The sequence below is a fragment of the Pan paniscus genome, chromosome 18 (assembly GCF_029289425.2).
Source record: "Pan paniscus chromosome 18, NHGRI_mPanPan1-v2.0_pri, whole genome shotgun sequence".
Lineage (NCBI taxonomy): Eukaryota > Metazoa > Chordata > Mammalia > Primates > Hominidae > Pan > Pan paniscus.
Window position 1 is genome coordinate 67,586,814 of NC_073267.2, and position 17,832 is coordinate 67,604,645.

The following is a 17,832-nucleotide window of genomic DNA, read 5'->3' on the forward strand; positions in this document are numbered from 1 at the left end:
TTACTGATAATATAAACAGCCATTCAACACGTATTTTGTATGAATTACATACTGTATTTTGTATTCTCACAATAGGGTAGGCTACAGAAAACGTTATTAAGAAAATCATAAAGAAGAGAAAATATATTTACTATTCATTAAGTGGATCATCATAAAGGTCTTCATCATTGTTGTCTTCACATTGATGAGGAGGGGAAGAGGAGGAGGTGGAGGGAGAGGAGGAGGGACTGGTTTGTTGTCTCAGGGGTGGCAGAGGTGGAAGAAAATCCTCATATAAATGGACCCGCACAGTTCAAACCTGTGCTGTTCAAGGGTCAGCTGCATAATATGTCTTGTTCTTTAGATACTTAATACAAGACATTTCACAGCATGAAACGTATAAGATGTTCAATGGAAATAGTTCTCTTTTCATATCACAAAGGAAACAGAAACATCACCATGAAAAAAGACAAACTAGGAACAAATTTACAAACCAGGAATATATCATTTTATTCATTTCCAGATTATGAGTATGACACAGCATATACATATATTTAGATAATATATAAAACATAGAATAAACCGCAGGAAGAAATATTGGTCTGGAATTCCTTATGGGCCATCTTTAATTCTGTAAGTTCATGGTAAAGGTATCTTCCCCCACACTGGGGCAGGCGGCGGAATAAGCTCCAGCGTTCATGCGCCACTCACAGGACTGCTTACCCCCACTGCACTTACAATGCAGTCGCAGAGTTACGGCATGTTCACCGGTGTCCATGACAAGCAACACCAAGTATAAATAACAGAACTACAGCAGAGCAAACTAAGATAAATATGTTTTTGCATCGTCCTCCACATAGTTTCCTTTTAAAAAGAAGAGTCACATCCAGGGTCTATCCCTCGAGTCACAATTCCAGTTATTGCTGAAGGGAAAAAACAGAGAAGTGGCATCAGTTTAAGTTACTAGAAAATAGATGGTCAGTGTCACAGGCCCCCTGCCTCTGGTGACACTTGAGTGGACAGTGACTGTGGAGAATGGACACACATCTGCAGCACACAGGCAGGGAAGCACCCACCCTTGTGTTAGCAGGGACCTATCAGCTGATAATACTTTTGGGCTGATTAAGAGTTAAGATGGGGCTGGGCACGGTGGCTCACACCTGTAATCCCAGCAGTTTGGGAGGCCGAGGCAGGCGGATCACTTGAGGTCAGGAGTTTGAGACCAGCCTGGCCAACATGGTGAAACCCCGTCTCTATAAAAATTAAAAATTAGTTGGGCATGGTGGCAGGCGCCTGTAATCCCAGCTACTCAGGAGCCTGAGGCACAAGAATCCCTTGAACCTGGAAGGCAGAGGTTGCAGTGAGCTGAGATCGTGCCACTGCACTCTAGCCTGGGCAACAGGGCAAGACTCCATCTCAAAAAAAAAAAAAAGTTAAGATATTTTCTGAAGTTCTGTGAGCCTCATCCCCTCTCACCATGGAGAGGGGAAACAGCAGTAACAGAGCATTTCACAGGAGCATTCCTGATTCAGTGCTGGAAGGAGACCTAAGATCTTGCGATATAAAGGCACCCCAAAGTGTCAACACAGAGAGGCTCTGCAGCTGAATTCTTAGACCAGAGCACCTTCCAGGAACACAGCTCCCCCCACTCACTGGTGGGCCTTCCTCTGGGGAAGACTGGCTTACCTTTGCCTTGTTCTGAACTGGGAGATACAGTTTGAACTCTGCCGGCAGCTCATCTTCTGAGTAGAGTCTGTCTGAGAAGTAAACCCGTCGGATGCGACAATTTGCATGGATCTGTCAAGGCAATGCTTCTTTTGAGAGGCAAAATGTGACTGTTCTCCCCCTTTTCCTGAATCTTCTAGAGGCCCTCTTCCAGGACTGGAAACGCGTCATCTCCAGCATCTCCTTGGCTTGTCTTAGGGATGGATTCTGGCAAGAGGGAGGTCTTACTTGCTGCATTCACCTCTATACCTGACCCGACTTCTGAATATTTCCTGGACCTTTGTGAGGCCAAAGCTCCCTGGACAGTGTGGCAACTGAAGCCAGAAACCCACACTGTTCTGCTACGTGGGCCACAAGCCAATATTAGACGCAGTGTGCCCTATCCCCAACCCAGGGCTCTATCTGGGAAAGGAGCAGTACCTGCACTCTGAGGGTCTCGATGTAATTGGTGCCGTATGCTCGCCGTGTGAAGTCTAGCAAGTTGAACTGAATCTGGTTCCAGCCGTCATCCAGCCGCATGGGCATGGTGCAGATGAAGGGTTTGACCCGGGTGGTGCTCTGGTAGTTACTTGCCCGAAAGCGACGACGCACATTCTTGTCATCTAGTACCTGTGAAATACAGAGAAGAAGCATCACACTAGCTCTGTCTTGGAAGAAGCACACAACCTTGTCCAGACAAGGACCTGAATTCCCACAGCTTGCTTTCCCAAGGCTGAGACTTAGAGGAAAATAAACAGACCAGACACAGGTCATACACTGCATGCAGATGGCCCGGAAGTAGCAAGTTTATCTTGTTTGTTGCCAAGACAACACCAGCTGCTTATGACATATAACACAGTCAGCAGGCTCTCAGACCATAGAGTATATAAATGTTCTTCCTTTTGAAAAATCAGAAATACTAAAACAGAACAGCCACCCACTATTAAATAATCACTCCCCAAATGGATACCATGCTAACTCTGACACTTTGAAATTACTAGGTTTTCTAGGTGCTGTTTCTTTAAAAACCTGGCATTAAATTTTATTACTAATATCAAATTTACATAACAAGGACTGCACTGGGCTTATACTAGAAGCAGAAAAGAATACATGCAAAAGGATAAAGATACTTTGTAGGGCCACTTTTTCCCATCAGTTCAAAGGCTATCTCTTTGGTATAGCCAAGAGTGGACACATCCATGTACACATACTTACCTGCACTTCGAAGGTAAAATACTTCTTCAGGTTTTTGATAATCATGACAAGGAAAGGAAGTTTAATTCCCAGCGTCTTCTTGGGGTCTGCAGGGCATGTGATATATGTGGTGCTGTAGAGAGAGGAAATACTAATAAACACACTCCTGGACTCTCTTCCTTTGTGGTATGCACAACAATAACACACGGTCCAAGAGGATACACTGGAAAGCAGATCTAAAAGATTCAGACACGCCACCCAGTGAATCCCTCAGCCCTAAGTCAGCGGCTGCTTTAACAAACGCTGGACCCAGAAACAAAAGCTTAACACAGGACTAGACAGCAGCAATAAAATATCTGAAAAACAAAGCCAGACAGTGGATCTTAGAAGCTCCTCCAGTGAGAGAAGACCTCAATTCTGGTCCAGGGGAGCCATCGAATGACAGAAAACCAAAACTGAGACCTCTATGGCACTGAAAACCACACTGTCCACCCACTGGATGAGCTGTACAACACTGCCCACTCCCCACCCCAACACACGCTTTGGTTAATAATATAGCTAATACTGACATCGTGCTTACTATGTGCTAAGCAAGGCTTTACGTGTTTTATATATATTCATTTATTTACTCCTCGCAATAACCCTATAAGGAAAATGTACTATTATTCTGCCCATTGTAGAGATGAGTATGCTAAGGTCTGGGGGATTCAGTAACTTGCCCATGGTAAGCTCTAAGTGGCAGAGATGGACTCACATCCGGCACTCTGACTCTGCAGTCTGTGCTATTAACCTCTATGACGTACTGCCTCCCTAGTATATGGTGTCTCTGGGAGAACAGAGGTGGCAACCTACCTTACATTTGTCCCTTCAATCTCTAGCACCAGGGACTGGATGTCATTATCAGTGATTCTTTTGATGTGGCCATTCCGTACCTACAAGAAAGAAAATTCGATTAGTACTGAAATATCTGACAAGGCTGAATAGGACTATTTAAAGAAAACCACGGTAGCCCAAGAGGCGTACAAAGAAATTTGTGACACAGCACACTGAAGCTTATATGTAAGTAAGCCAAGCTATTACCTCTAGACAGGGTCACACCAACCACCAAGGGAATCCCAGGTAACTTGGCAATCCCTAAATCTGGGGAAACTTCTCCCCAAATACATCAACTCAATTTAGATTCAGCTAATATCTACTGAATGCCTACTATGCACCAGGAATATCACACACATTCCCTTCTCACTTAAGCCTCACACAATAAAAATAACAAGGCAGGTGATACTGTTTCCATTTTACAAATGTGGACATTGGCACCCCGGAACTGCAAATGCCAAACCCTAAGTAGGAGACTAAGGATTCAGCAGCCTTTCCACTGCCTCATACTGCCTCGTAGATTTCTTTCTTTCTCTTTCTTTTTTCTTTTTTCTGAGACGGAGTCTCGCCCTGTCACCCAGGCTGGAGTGCAATGGCGCGATCTTGGCTCACCGCAACCTCTGCCTTCCAGGTTCAAGCGATTCTCTTGCCTCAGCCTCCTGAGTAGCTGGGATTATAAGCGTGCAGCACCATGCCCAGCTGATTTTTTTTTTTGTATCTTTAGTAGAGACGGGGTTTCACCATGTTGGCCAGGCTGGTCTCGAACTCCTGACCTTGTGATCCACCTGCCTTGGCCTCCCAAAGTGCTGGAATTACAGGCATGGGCCCTGCGCCCGTCCTGCCTTGTATATTTCTTTGGCCAGAAAAGCCAAAGAAAAGCTGAGTGTTACTGAGGAGGGCAGCAATAAAAAGTGAAAGCATTCCTCCCCTGGAGTTATCCTGCTTCATGCTTCTCTATCTGCTTTTCCCTAATTTTCTACAGGAATTCAATTCCCATCTGTGCCACACACAGATGCCTTCTTTAGCATTTTCAGCCCACACTGACCTCTCTTTTCTCTGATTTGTTTTTCTGGCTCATGTTGTCTAGACGACATAATTTAGCACCTCATCCTACATTGTTTTGTATTGTTTGCTGCATATGTAGGAGGTAGATGATGGGGAGGAATCAATACTCAATACAGATTCCTCCTCTCAAAATATTTAGGAAAGAACAATTATCTTCAAGCATTAAACTTTTAAGCAACTAATATGGACAGAACAGAGATATGCAAAGGCACTTTCAAAACAGGGCTGGGGCCAGGCACAGTGGCTCATGCCTGTAATCCCAGCACTTTGGGAGGCCGAGGCAGGAGGATAGCTTGAGCTCAGGAGTTCAAGATCAGCTTGGGCAACATAGTAAGACATTGTTTCTACAAAAAATTAGCCAGGTGTGGTGGCGTGCACCTGTAGTGCGCCTATAGTCCCAACTACTTGGGAGGCTAAGGTGGGAGGATCACTTGAGCCCAGGAGGTCCAGGCTGCAATGAGCTGTGTTTGTGCCACTGCACTCCAGCCTAGAGGAGTAGGTGACAGAGCAAGACCCTATCTCAAAAAAACAAAAAAACAAAACAAAAAAAAAACAAAAAAACATGGCTGGGGTCAGGCATGGTGGTTCACGCTTGTAATCCCAGCACTTTGGGAGGCCGAGGCGAGAGAATTGCTTGAGCTCAGGAGTTCAAGACCAGTCTGGACAACATGATGAAACCCCATCTCTACAAAAAATTAGCCAGGTGTAGTGGCACGTGCCTATAGTCTCAGTTCCTCAGGAGGCTGAGGTGGGAGGATAACCTGAGCCTGGGAGGTCGAGGCTGCAGTGAGCCGTGATTGTGCCACTGTACTCAAGCCTGGGCGACAGAGTGAGATCCTGTCTCAAAAATGAACAAACAAACAAAAAAACAAGGCTGGACTATTAGGGCTGAATGGAATAACATATGAAAAAGATCAACTAGGTTTAGAACAGGAGACATCAGAAAGACAAACATACGGTCTTTCTTCGTGGAAAGGGCTGTGTTAGGCTGCCATAATCAATGACTCAATCACACTGACTAAAGCTCCTCTTGTTCACTCATCAGCCTGCTGATTACAATTTGGCTATTAGACTTGCATATGGGGATAAATCAGTGTTGGGTCTGGTAGTTTTATTTTTCAACATAAATTATTAATAATATGTTTCTGTTTTTAGACATTAGTCTCTGTGAGCTCTGTCACTGTGAGTCTGATCCACTCATGGTCTGCCTGGTGTTCTAAAGGTGACATCTGATGTCACTGCCCACCTTTTCCAAAACTGCAACCAAGTCTTGTCTCCTTAAAAAAGAATAAGCTCAAGCAAGAGCCAAGACCAGTTATGAAGCATCATTTCTATCTTCGACAATGCTTAGCACAGTGCTAGCCATAAACTAAGCGTTCAAATATTTGCTGACTTCTGGAATCTGTCACCCTAAGAGCTGGCACATATGAATAGGTTCAAGGAGGGTTTTAAAAATTCCTGGATAACACATCCCCCGTGGACTATTATAGGAAGCCAGAGATGCTGGGGCATATCACAAAGCCCACAGGGCCGCCAGCATGAAGAATGCTTCCACAAATGGGTGCCCATTGTCAGAGACAGAATACTGGGCTAGACGGGACCCCAATCCCTGCCAATGGAGCATTTCTTAGGCTCTCAAGACACAAAACGTCACATTGAAACGATTCTCAAACAAAGCTGGCAATGTTCAATGCCCTCCTGCTTTGAATTCTGGGCCCCTTTCCAAGGAGATTAAGAGCACAAAGGCTTGGGTCTGTGCAGAACACGCCACTACTGCCCACCTCATTCGCCATCTAATGTTCCCAACCTAAGTGGCAATATTCCTCCTATATTTTCTGTGGAAAACCAGGCAGATTCAGTGAAGAAGGAATTAATGAAGAAATCATTTCCAACTAATGCGAGCAGCCCTACTGATAAGAGCTGGCAGTATTCCAACAAGATGCAAACACTACTTTTATAACACACCACTAATTATTCTCAATAACATAACCATTCTTTAAAACGGGACAAACTGCAAAGATCAAATAGACAGTTAAATTGACAGGATTAAGAAGTAACTTGGGCCTGAAAACTGCTATTGCTAAAAAGCAACATGTTGCTATTGATCCACCCTTATTTAAAGCATGCCCTCAAATTTCACATCCCTCAAGCTCTCTCTGGCCAGAGTCAACAAGAGGCCTCCCTCAGTTCCAGAAAGACCAGCCAGATCTCACAGGGAGAAAATGTTAGGGAATCTGCCTTCTGCCCATCTCAAAGTTTACGACTTCCCTGGAACTCCAGCAGATATGACCTATTCAGGTCTTTACAGAAGAAAACAAAGCTGTACAATGCACACAGAAGCCAATGCAGGCTGGAAGCTGGACAGACTGTAGTATTCCTGCACTTCTGCCCAGAGGCAAGCTAACTTTTAGTTGGATTTTCAATAAATTACTAAAGAGATTTATTTTTCTCCCAGTGTTACTAGATAACAAACACACTCACAAATTTAAGTTTTACAAAATGAATGAATGTATTCCACAAAACAAGGGAACTTGGAGGGGTCAAGGCAACTTTGTTGAAGGAATGCCCATCAGTCTCTCTAGATTTTGAACCTGGCTGGTGGTAAGACAAACTAAACAGAGCTTTTCCCCAAGAGACTGTTTAACCCCCGATGAAGAAAAACACAAGTATCCCCATGTGAAAAGTCTCCAGAGGTTTGAAATCAAATTAAGTGGATTTGTTAGTGAATTGTGATTTTTCTCCTTTATTAAGTTTAAAGGGCTGCAAATACAAACTCACTGGAAAAGAGTAGCGTGGAGGTGGTAAGGGCGATCAATCAGATATGTGCATTAGAGGGTAATTTCCCAAAGCCTCTTCTCTAGGCTCTAAAACTAGGATCAAAGGGTAGAGGCGACAGGCAATTTGGGGCAAAGGCTCCCCACCACCCTGGCCATGTGGCTGTCATTGCCTAATATTATAAAGGTCTTCCAGGAAAGCAACCGTCTCCTAAAACCAGCTTCTGACAACGGCATACAGGAAGATACATGTCTCAGAAAGTATCAGCGTCCTTTCCTTAGCTCCTTCCAGTTCAGAGGTCACTGGGCAGGCGTGGCTTTGGGATGAAGATAAAATGAACTGCTCAGCATTTATTGCTCATGGCGGAAGCAGGTTTTAACATGTTCTGTCCCTCTCTAGATCACAAAGAGCCGACTGTTTTTGATTTGTTAATTCTTTTTCATTCATGACACATTCCCACTATCAAAGTGTGGCCTATGAGTGCTTTATTCCTCAAAATAAATAAATAAATAAATAAAAATCTAAAGCCAATATTGTTTTATTTCATTAATTTCCCCTCCCCTGCCCATGAGCTGGAGATACTCAAAGAGCTTCAGAATCCAGTTACTGGCAATTACAGATCATAATGGTTCTCTGCCTCTGCAGACAACAGAGGTGACCAAAGCTTCAGGCCAGTCTTACAATCACTCTCCCAGGCTTTCCATGGTTGCTAGGGCAACTAATAAAGAACACCGATTTCTCTCCCTCCCCGCAATGTAAGCCTCAGGGAGGTGGGTCAAGCTGAGGGAAAAAAAAAATACTACTACTGGGATAGGGAGGGAGCTGGTGGATGCTGTATTTCTATGACTGTTTTAAAAATAACATGAGTTGTAGCCATTCCCTCCCCCAACTTTCATTTTTCTGGCCCCACCCACTCAGCCTGGCAGGCAGCTGAACCCTCAGCCATCTGGCATCCTAGCTTTAATGACACATGCTCTAATTTACATTAAACCATTAGAGCTGTCCATTTCAGCAGGAAAGTTCCTGCACTGGGTTAAGGGCTGGGTTCCCACACAGAAATTAGGCAGAGGGAGACCCCTGTGGGGAGAACTGAGCATAGCTCCGACTCAGACTCCCAGGCTCCAAGGGTCAAAGGCTTCACTCCCTTCGCTGTACTTGACAGGGGCTATCCAGACAGCAGGCAAGCAACTCTGGGCATACACCAACAACCCCTAAGTCAGCGTAAGGACAATTATGTGCACAGCTAAGAAAAGGCAAGTGTAATTAAAACCCATGTCTTCGGACGGGCGCGGTGGCTCACGCCTGTAATCCCAGCACTTTTGGAGGCTGAGGTGGGCGGATCACCTGAGATCAGGAGTTTGAGACCAGCCTGGGCAACATGTGAAACCCCATCTCTACTAAAAATACAAAAAAATTAGCTGGGCGTGGTAGCGCATGCCTGTAATCCCAGCTACTCAGGAGGCTGAGGCAGGAGAATTGGTTGAATCCAGAAAGAGGAGGTTGCAGTAAGCTGAGATTGTGCCATTGCACTCCAGCCTGGGTGACAGAGCGAGACTCTGTTTCAAAAAAAAAGAAAAACAAAACCAAAAAACCATGTCTTCGTTCAATTACAGTAAAACCTGACTCAGAATAATGAAGAACATTCTCCAAGTCAGAAAAAAAGTTTTACCACCTTTATGTCCAAATACACTCAATTCTACTACTGAAAACAGCATCAATTTAATTTTTATCAACAAGGCGTGCTAACTAAAAACTAGAATGTAGGAAATTTTTTCTGAAGAGAGACTTTATTTTTAAAATTAGAACAGGACATGGGAATCTAACACTATCCAGCAACAACAGCAGAAGACTCTGGTCTAATATTTAGTCTTGGAGTAGGGGAGAAACAGCAGCAGCTGAGAGAAAGACAGGGTGACAGGAAAGACAGACAAAGGCGTTTTCATGAATTAATGCAATCTCATCTCATGTACTTTTAGGATACTATCTTGTTTTTTTTGAGACAAAGTTTTGCTTTTGTTGCCCAGGCTGGAGCGCAATGGCACCATCTCGGCTCACCGCAACCTCCACCTCCCGGGTTCAAGTGATTCTCCTGCCTCAGCCTCCCGAGTAGCTGGGATTACAGGCATGTGCCACCATGCCCGGCTAACTTTTGTATTTTTAGTAGAGACGGGATTTCTTCATGTTGGTCAGGCTGGTCTTGAACTCCTGACCTCAGCCCGCCTTGGCCTCCCAAAGTGCTGGGATTACGGGCGTGAGCCACTGCGCCCGGCCAGGATACTACCATTAAGACCGAAAATTGGCTGGGCGCAGTGGCTCACGCCTGTAATCCCAACACTTTGGGAGGCCAAGGCAGGCGGATCACGAGGTCAGGAGATCGAGACCATCCTGGCTAACACGGTGAAAACCTATCTTTACTAAAAATGCAAAAAATTAGCTGGGCGTGGTGGCGGGCGCCTGTAGTCCCAGCTACTCCGGAGGCTGAGGCAGGAGAATGGCGTGAACCCAGGAGGTGGAGCCTGCAGTGAGCCGAGATCGTGCCACTGCACTCCAGCCTGGGGGACAGAGCAAGACTCTGTCTAAAAAAAAAAAAAAAAAAAAAAAAAGACTGAAAATTATAGCATGTTTTACACAAGTATAAGTGGGAACAGAACCTCCTGGTATTTTCCTTACAACCAGAAGTAATGTTTACATTAAACGTAAGAGTCTTTTAATAAATATAAGATTTGCTGGTCCCAGATGTCAAGGTAACATTAAAGAAACCCCTAATTTCTTCTAAGCTGTTGGTTTAGAAACTTACAAAAGCTTCTATCAGGAAACTGTATAGCCAGGAATACAGACCTTAAGAAGCTAATAATGTCAAGTGTGATAAGAAAGAAGTAAATTAACTTACCCTGAAGAGTCAAGGAAGGTCACTCTGAGAAAGGCCTTTGAACTGTGACTGGAGCCTAATGAAAAAATGGGAGTGAGGCTTGTGGGGTGGTGAGGGGCAGCACCCAGCAGAAGGACCAGGAAGTGCAAAAGCTTGAAGGTGAGAGAACAGGACTTCCTTCAATTCAGTAGGAGGCTACTACTAAGAGGGGGAACCGGGTGAAGTGAGTCCCGCCTGGAGAACGAGTGAAGCAGGTGCCAGAGCATGGGTTATGTGGCCTTAGAGCCACATTAAGGGCTTAGGGCTGGGCGAGCCACGGTGCAACAACTAAATTCTTCTCATTTCAGGAGTCTGGTTTTACAGTACTTCCTATTCCTAGAAATCTGGATGGTGGGCTAGGTTCAAACATCTTATTTTAGTTTTGAGCAAATTCCTCAGTCCCTGCCATATTTAATACTATATGTCATTACTTATAAAGTACTAACTACAGTCATACATTGCTTAAGGATGGGATTACGTTCTGAGAAATGCCTCATTAGGCAGTTCCATGGCTGTGTGAATATCAGAGTGTACTTACACAAACTTAGACAGTACAACATCCTACACACCCGGGCCATATGGTATAGCTTATTGCCCCTAGGCTACAATTTGTACAGCATACTACTGTACTGAATACTGTAGGCAACTGTAACATAATGGTAAGTATTTGTGTGTCTAAACATAGAAAAGGTACAGTACTGTATAAACGATAAAAAGTGACACAACTGGATAGGGCACTGGCCATGAGTGGAGCATGCAGGACTGGAAGTTGCTCTGGGTTGAGTCAGTGAGTGAGTGGTGAGTGAATGTGAAGGCCTAGGACATTACTGAACACTTTGTAAACACAATACACTTATGCTACAATACATTTATTTTATTTAGTTATTTAGTTAGTGCTGGGATTACAGGCATGAGCCACTGTGCCTGGCCAGACTACACTAAATTTATTAAAAATATTTTTCTTTCATCAATAATAAATTAACCTTGGCTTACTGGAACTTTTTTACTTTATAAACTTTAAAAATTTTAAAAACTTTTAGACTATTTTGTAATAACACTTAGCTTAAAACACAATGTTCAACTGCACAAAAATATTTTCTTTCTATATATCTTTATTCCATAAGGTTTTTCCTATTTCTTTTTTTAACTTTTTAAACTTTTTTGTTAAAAACTAAGACACAAACACACACATGAGCCCAGGCCCGCACAGGGTCAGGATCATTAACATCAATCACAGTCTCCACCTCCACATGCTGTCCCACTGGAAGGTCTGCAGGAGCAATAATGCACATGGCGCTGTCATCTCCTATGACAACACTGCCTTCTTCTGAAATATCTCCTGAAGGACCTGCCTAAGGTTATTTTACAGTTAACTTTTTGTTCTTGTTGTTAAGTAGGAGTACATTCTAAAATTATAAGGCCAGGCACGGGAACTCATGCTTGTAATTCTAGCACTTTGGGAGGCTGAGGCAGGAGGACTGCTTGAGCATAGGAATTCAAGACCAGCCTGAGCAACATGGAGAAACCCCGTCTCTACAAAAATACGTCCCAGCTACTTGGGAGGTTGAGGTGGGAGGATTGCTTGAGCCCAGGAGATGGAGACTGCAGTGAGCCCTGATTGCACTACTGCATTCCAGCCTGGGCAACAGCAAGACCTTGTCTCAGAAAGATAAAATACAATAAAATAATGATAAAGAGTATAGTAAATACATAAGCCAGTAACATAGTCATTTATCATCAAGTGTTAGGCACTGAACATCATTGTATACGCTATACTTTTACATGACTGGCAGTGCAGTAGGTTGGTTTACACCTACTCACAAACACGAGTAATGCATTTGACTTAACGAACAACTATTATGTTACTAAGCGACAGGAATTTTTCAGCTCCATGATAATCTTATGGCACCACTGTCATGTGTAAGGTCTGTCGTTGACTGAAAGGCCATCATGTGGTGCATGACTGCATATACTGTAACTCTGTTGCTAAGGACTTTATATACAGCTTCATTTAATCTTCATAAACGTGAGAAATAGACGAGAAAACTGAATGGTTAAGGACATAGCTAAGATCACACAACTGGAACACAGCACAGCCAGGATGCAAATCCAAGGTGTCTGACCACGCCCTAGCATTGAGGTTTTTCGGTAAGGTACTGTTCTTCTGCTTAAGGAACCTGCAGTCCAGTGGACGATCTACAATAGAAAACTGCCAGCCACAGGCACACCCATGAGGCTTAACTCAAGTTCTCAATGAAAAGAATGTTTAAGTTGAGATTGGAAGGATGAGATGGAGGGGAGGGGCTGTGAGCTTCAGAGAGTCAAATAAATTGCCGGTGTGACAAACACTAACGAACAAGCCGTCTTCACAAAAGGGAAGCTTGCAAATTCACTGGTACTGTGAATACAGCGTTCACTTCTATGCAGACAGAGCCTAAACAAAAGTCAAACCAAATTTCTCAAGATTCTTCATAGAAACCGAACAGAAATTCTCTCTATATATACTCATGAAAGAAAACAATAAAGTTTTCTGAAATAAAAATAACTATAAATAGGTACCACAGTCAATATATACCTACTGGCAAAAGTCAAGGTCATTTAGTCTAGCTAAATGTAGACAGTCCTCACCTCCCCACAAACTCTGTCCCTATTACAACTTTGCCTTAGTCCCTGGCAGCAGGAAAAATATTTTCTCTATCTTCCCAAGTCTACACAAAGCCTGTCACTAAGCTGTCGCTCAATAAATCTTTGATAAGTACATCAATTCCCAGTGTTCCCCCTACTGGATTGAATTTCCAGCACTTTATGCAGACATAGCTGAGAAAAAGCACACACGACAAAGCTGAGGGATACGGCCCCAAACTTTCCTTTTTCTTTTCTTTCCTTCCCTTGCCCCAAGAGGGGAAAAATCCTCAATTCTAAATATTTTTCAATTGAGTCTAAATAAGAAGAGTTAGAAACACAAAATTAGCTTTTACCGTTGTGAAGATTTTGCTTGAAATGAGTGTTCTAAAGGTTTTGCCACAATGTCTGTTTAATTTACTCCAAGTAACCGTGCCAATCGATTTAACAATGTTTTCACACGTGTTTATGTCATTAGGGTACCATCCGACCTCTAGTGGCGTTGTTAAGGGACACGGTGCACCATGGTTACTATGCTTTTATATTCTTGGGTAAACATGTTGACTATTCAAAAAGCCGCATTTGAAAAATAAAACACAGCACACAAGATCAAGCCCAGAAGGGTTAAAATGGAAAACTGATACAAGTTTCGTAACAGAAATTCTGAGGCCTCCCTACTACTGGAATTCTTTCAGCTTTAGTAAGTTCTCTATCTGCTCTGAAAACCTCTCCTCCTAGGTCAAGTCCCATTCTCGATTTCAATTGCCTTATACTGACACTTTGTTACAATTCAGTTTCCAAATTCCACTGGCACAGAGGGCCCCCCTCTCTTCATGCCTTCTGACAGCCCATAACTGAGTCAAGTGACAGCTGGGAAGCCAACCTCCTTACAGAGTTCCCAGGCACCCTGGGCTCTCTTTGTACAGATGCAATTTACAGTTTACAATGCTTTATTCCATTGTGAAAAAATACATGAAACTAAAAACCTCAGGAACGCAGCAACGTTAAGGAACTGCTTTCCTGTACTCTGGCACTAGCTCTAGCTTGTGGATAGAATCATCTGAAAGAGAAGAGATGGGCAGATTTTACATACACAAAGGCCCAACTTCATTATATTCAGATTTTTCAACTATCTTATGAAAGTAACACACCATCCTAAAAGCTGCCCTCAGAACGCAGAGTTCCCTAGTGGTGACAGGCAGAAAGCTGCTCATGTTCTCTCCCAACTTCATGTGGCCCTCATAAAGAGCTCTCATGTGTGGATAAGGGAATACAGAGACGTGTTCCAAGATAAAATTCAAAATTCTTGGCTTCATTACCAATAAATCCTACTGAGATTATTCCACATGCATCTCTCTAAAAAGCAGCATTCGGCATACCCACACTCGCCATTCTCCCAGAGAGCAGTACTAAGAATATGACTTAAATTTCACATTGGAGTGCCTCCCGTAACTTATATTCAAGAAATAGTACAGCTGATTGCCTGGGAATTTGCATGAAGAACGAAATACCAAAGTAATAAAATGCAGACCAATTCATAGACAGCTAGATCTTTCTTCACATCTGCAAAAAATAGATTCATCATCTCGTGGGGCCAAACACATATCATCTAGTGGATGCCTGAATAAAGATGAGGCCTGTACTTGGCTCCGAGTTTATTAATCCAAACAAGACTTTGACTGTCAGCATTCTGCAGTTTTCCTGATGGAGAAATCAGGCACCGAGGGCATAGTACAGGCAAGTCACAGTGAGTGTGGAGCAGGTGCCAAGGGCCACTGAATTCTGACTTATTTGGGATCAGTGGGAGGAAGGGAGCAAATGAATGCAATTTAAACATCACTGGCTTGGCCGGAGTCTTTCTGTCTGCTCCTCTGTAAGGGTGCCTGAACAAAGGCTCTGTGTCTAGTGCCCAGCACCGTGCCTGGCACAAAAACGGATATCAGTAAATATTTGGAATCCGTGAATAGCAGGTCCTTTCATCTTTACATCCCCAAAGCTCCTTCAAATAAGTTCGTGCATTTCATGCTACGAGATGGGCACCATCAACCCCATTATATTGGTGGGGAAACAGTGGCTCAAAAGAATGGACTGACCGACCAAGTCAAGACAGCAGCGAGGGTCGCGGTCCTAACCACACCACAGCTGCAGGACACTTAGATCTCAGCCACGCCCACCCACATGCACCGCCCCCCCCCCACCACCTCCGCTGCTTACACGACGCCCCCACCTCGCGCCCCAGTCCCGCCAGGCTGGGGACAAGGCACAGCAGCGTCCTCTCGGCCTCTCCCAGGCCCCAATTCGACACAACCATTCCCCGTCCCCAGCCCCCGGACGAGGAGGGGGTGCAGCCCCTCCACCCCGCCCCGTCGCCGCCCCTAGCCCGACCTTTTTGTCCCAGATTTGCAGAGGCTTGCTGCCGATGCTGTAGAGGATGGAGAGGAAGCCGCTCTGGAACGTGTTTTTGAACATCTCGCCGGCGGCCTTCTCCTAAGCCGCCCCCGGAGCCGACCTAGGCCCCGGAGTAGATACAGGCACCGAGCGTCGAAGGCACAGCAGCAGGCCGGCCCTGTTCCGAAGAAGGGTGGTTGAGCTCCTGGCCTCCGGATCTGCAGCCACTGATGGCCGGACTCGGACGCGGGAACGCTAAGTCCGCGATCTTCAGCTCCTAAGCTGCGAGCTCAGAACGGAAAGCACAGCAACTACCGCCCGCGCCGCGGTATTTCCCCGCCTTCAATGGAGGCGGAGGGCCGCCCGTTGCTTAAAATGAATCCCTCCGCCCATCTGAGCCCGCCCCCCGGGAGCGCGGGGCCCAATCCCGTTACCAGGACCACGGACTTCCGTTTCGTTCCGCCTGTAAGTCCCGCCTGGTCCCGCCTCCTCCTGAAAAGAGCTCAGTTGTCAAGGAACTATTTTTCTTGCCGTCGTCCCAGAGATGCCTTTGGAAAAGCGGAAGGGCACGGAGGGTTCTGGAGTTTGTTGCTGGCACCTGCGTGGTGTCATGAGAACGTGGCGGGGCGGTGAGTGACGTGAGGGGGCGAGACGGCCAGGCCGGGAGTAGTTGCCCGCGCGGGAGAACAGGGGCTGCGCAGGGAAAGCGGCTTTGAAAAAGAGCTTCTTGGCGTCGGGCGGACGCCCAACAAATGCTTGTCGGCCGCCCAACAAATGCTTGTCGGCCAAGTACAGGATAAGGTTAAAGGGAACTAACCAATATTCAGCACTAACTGTGATAAGCGCCTAATATACATCCCTGCCTGTCATTATTCACATTGTGGCATGCAGTCAAAGCGACACTCTGAGGAAAATGTATCGCCTTAAATACATTGATTAGAAAATAAGAAAGCCCGAACATGATTAGGCCGGGCGCGGTGGCTCACGGCCGAAATCCCAGCACCTTGGGAGGCCGAGGCAGGCGGATCGCTTGAGTCCAGGAGTTCAAGACCAGCCTGGGCAAAAAAGCGAGACCCTTCCTCTACAAAAAAATACAAAAATCAGCCGGGCGTGGTGGCGCGCGCCTGTAATCCCAGCTACTTGGGGGGCTGAGGTGGGATGATCCCTTGAGCCCGGGAGGAGGAGACTGCAGTGAGCTGAGACCACGCCACTGCACTCCAGCCTGGGCGACAGAGCGAAACCCGGTCTCAAATAAATAAATAATCCTGAACATTAAGATAAAGGCAGACATTCATAAACAAAATTAAGAAAGTTGAGTTGAACCAACAGCTGATTTTTATTTTATTATTTATTTGTTTATTTATTTTTGAGACAGGATCTCGCTCTGTCACCTAGGCTGGAGTGCAGTGGCGCGATCATGGCTCACTGCAGCCTCGACCTCCCCTGCTCAGCCTATCCTTCCACCCAGTCTCCAGAGTAGCTGACTACAAGCGTGGGCCACCATGCCTGCGTTAATTTTTTGTTTTTGTAGAGACAGGGTTGCACTATGTTGCTCAGGCTGGTCTCAAACTCAGGCTGGTCTACACTCCAGCCTGGGCAACACAGTCTCTGAAAAATAAAAATAAAAATTAATACGGCTGGGCACGGTGGCTCACACCTGCAATCCCAGCACTTTGGGAGGCTGAGGCAGGTGGATCACGAGGTCAAGAGATCGAGACCATTCTGGCTAACACGATGAAACCCCGTCTCTACTAAAAATACAAAAAATTAGCCGGGCGTGGTGGCGGGCGCCTGTAGTCCTAGCTACTCGGGAGGCTGAGACAGGAGAATGGCGTGAACCCATGAGGCAGAACTGGCAGTGAGCTGAGATCACGCCACTGCACTCCAGCCTGGGTGACAGTGAGACTCCGTCTCAAAATAAATAAATTAATAAATTAATACCTAGAATATTTTAGAAAACACATAAAGTAAGCTAAATTTTGAGTGTAAAGGGAAATCTCAAATGTTGACATAGTCACTGAGCATCTACCTAAATATTGTATTTTTTGCCTAGGCCTGTGCTGGGTGGTATGGCTGATAGAAAAGGAGTCTGTAGCTAATATCATCATTATTAGCAGTTTTTGTCCACTATAGCAGTAAGTTGAACATTTACTATGTGTCAGGCACTATATATTAACACCTTAGCATGTATTAACTCATTCAGTCCTCACATCAGCCCCCTAAATAATCCAGCCAGAATTTCTGGACATAGTGAGAAAATATATGAATCTTATTACTGTAGAAAGTCAAAAACTTTTTATATGAAACTGTCATTTTTGGATGAT

The 17,832-nt window shown here is 45.0% G+C and overlaps 1 protein-coding gene across 1 annotated transcript; it reads right to left on the bottom strand.

Moving 5' to 3' along the window:
• Nucleotides 1–464: 464 nt before the first annotated feature.
• CFAP20 (cilia and flagella associated protein 20) lies at nt 465–15,904 on the bottom strand. Its single transcript, XM_003823711.5, has 6 exons — nt 15,506–15,904; nt 3,730–3,809; nt 2,899–3,010; nt 2,125–2,313; nt 1,666–1,776; nt 465–902 (listed from the first exon to the last, which is right to left on the bottom strand). Exons 1-6 carry the CDS (start codon nt 15,587–15,589, stop codon nt 897–899), a joined length of 582 nt encoding a protein of 193 aa, XP_003823759.1. The 5' UTR covers nt 15,590–15,904; the 3' UTR covers nt 465–896.
• Between the last annotated feature and the right edge of the window lie 1,928 nt (nt 15,905–17,832).

Coding starts and splice junctions, on each gene's coding strand:
- CFAP20 (XM_003823711.5), bottom strand. CDS start 15,589: ATGTTCAAAAACACGTTCCAGAGCGGCTTCCTCTCCATCCTCTACAGC. Junction 3,810..15,505: donor TGCAAATCTGGGACAAAAAG/GTCGGGCTAGGG, acceptor TCTTTCTTGTAG/GTACGGAATGGCCACATCAA. Junction 3,011..3,729: donor ATTGAAGGGACAAATGTAAG/GTAGGTTGCCAC, acceptor CTCTCTCTACAG/CACCACATATATCACATGCC.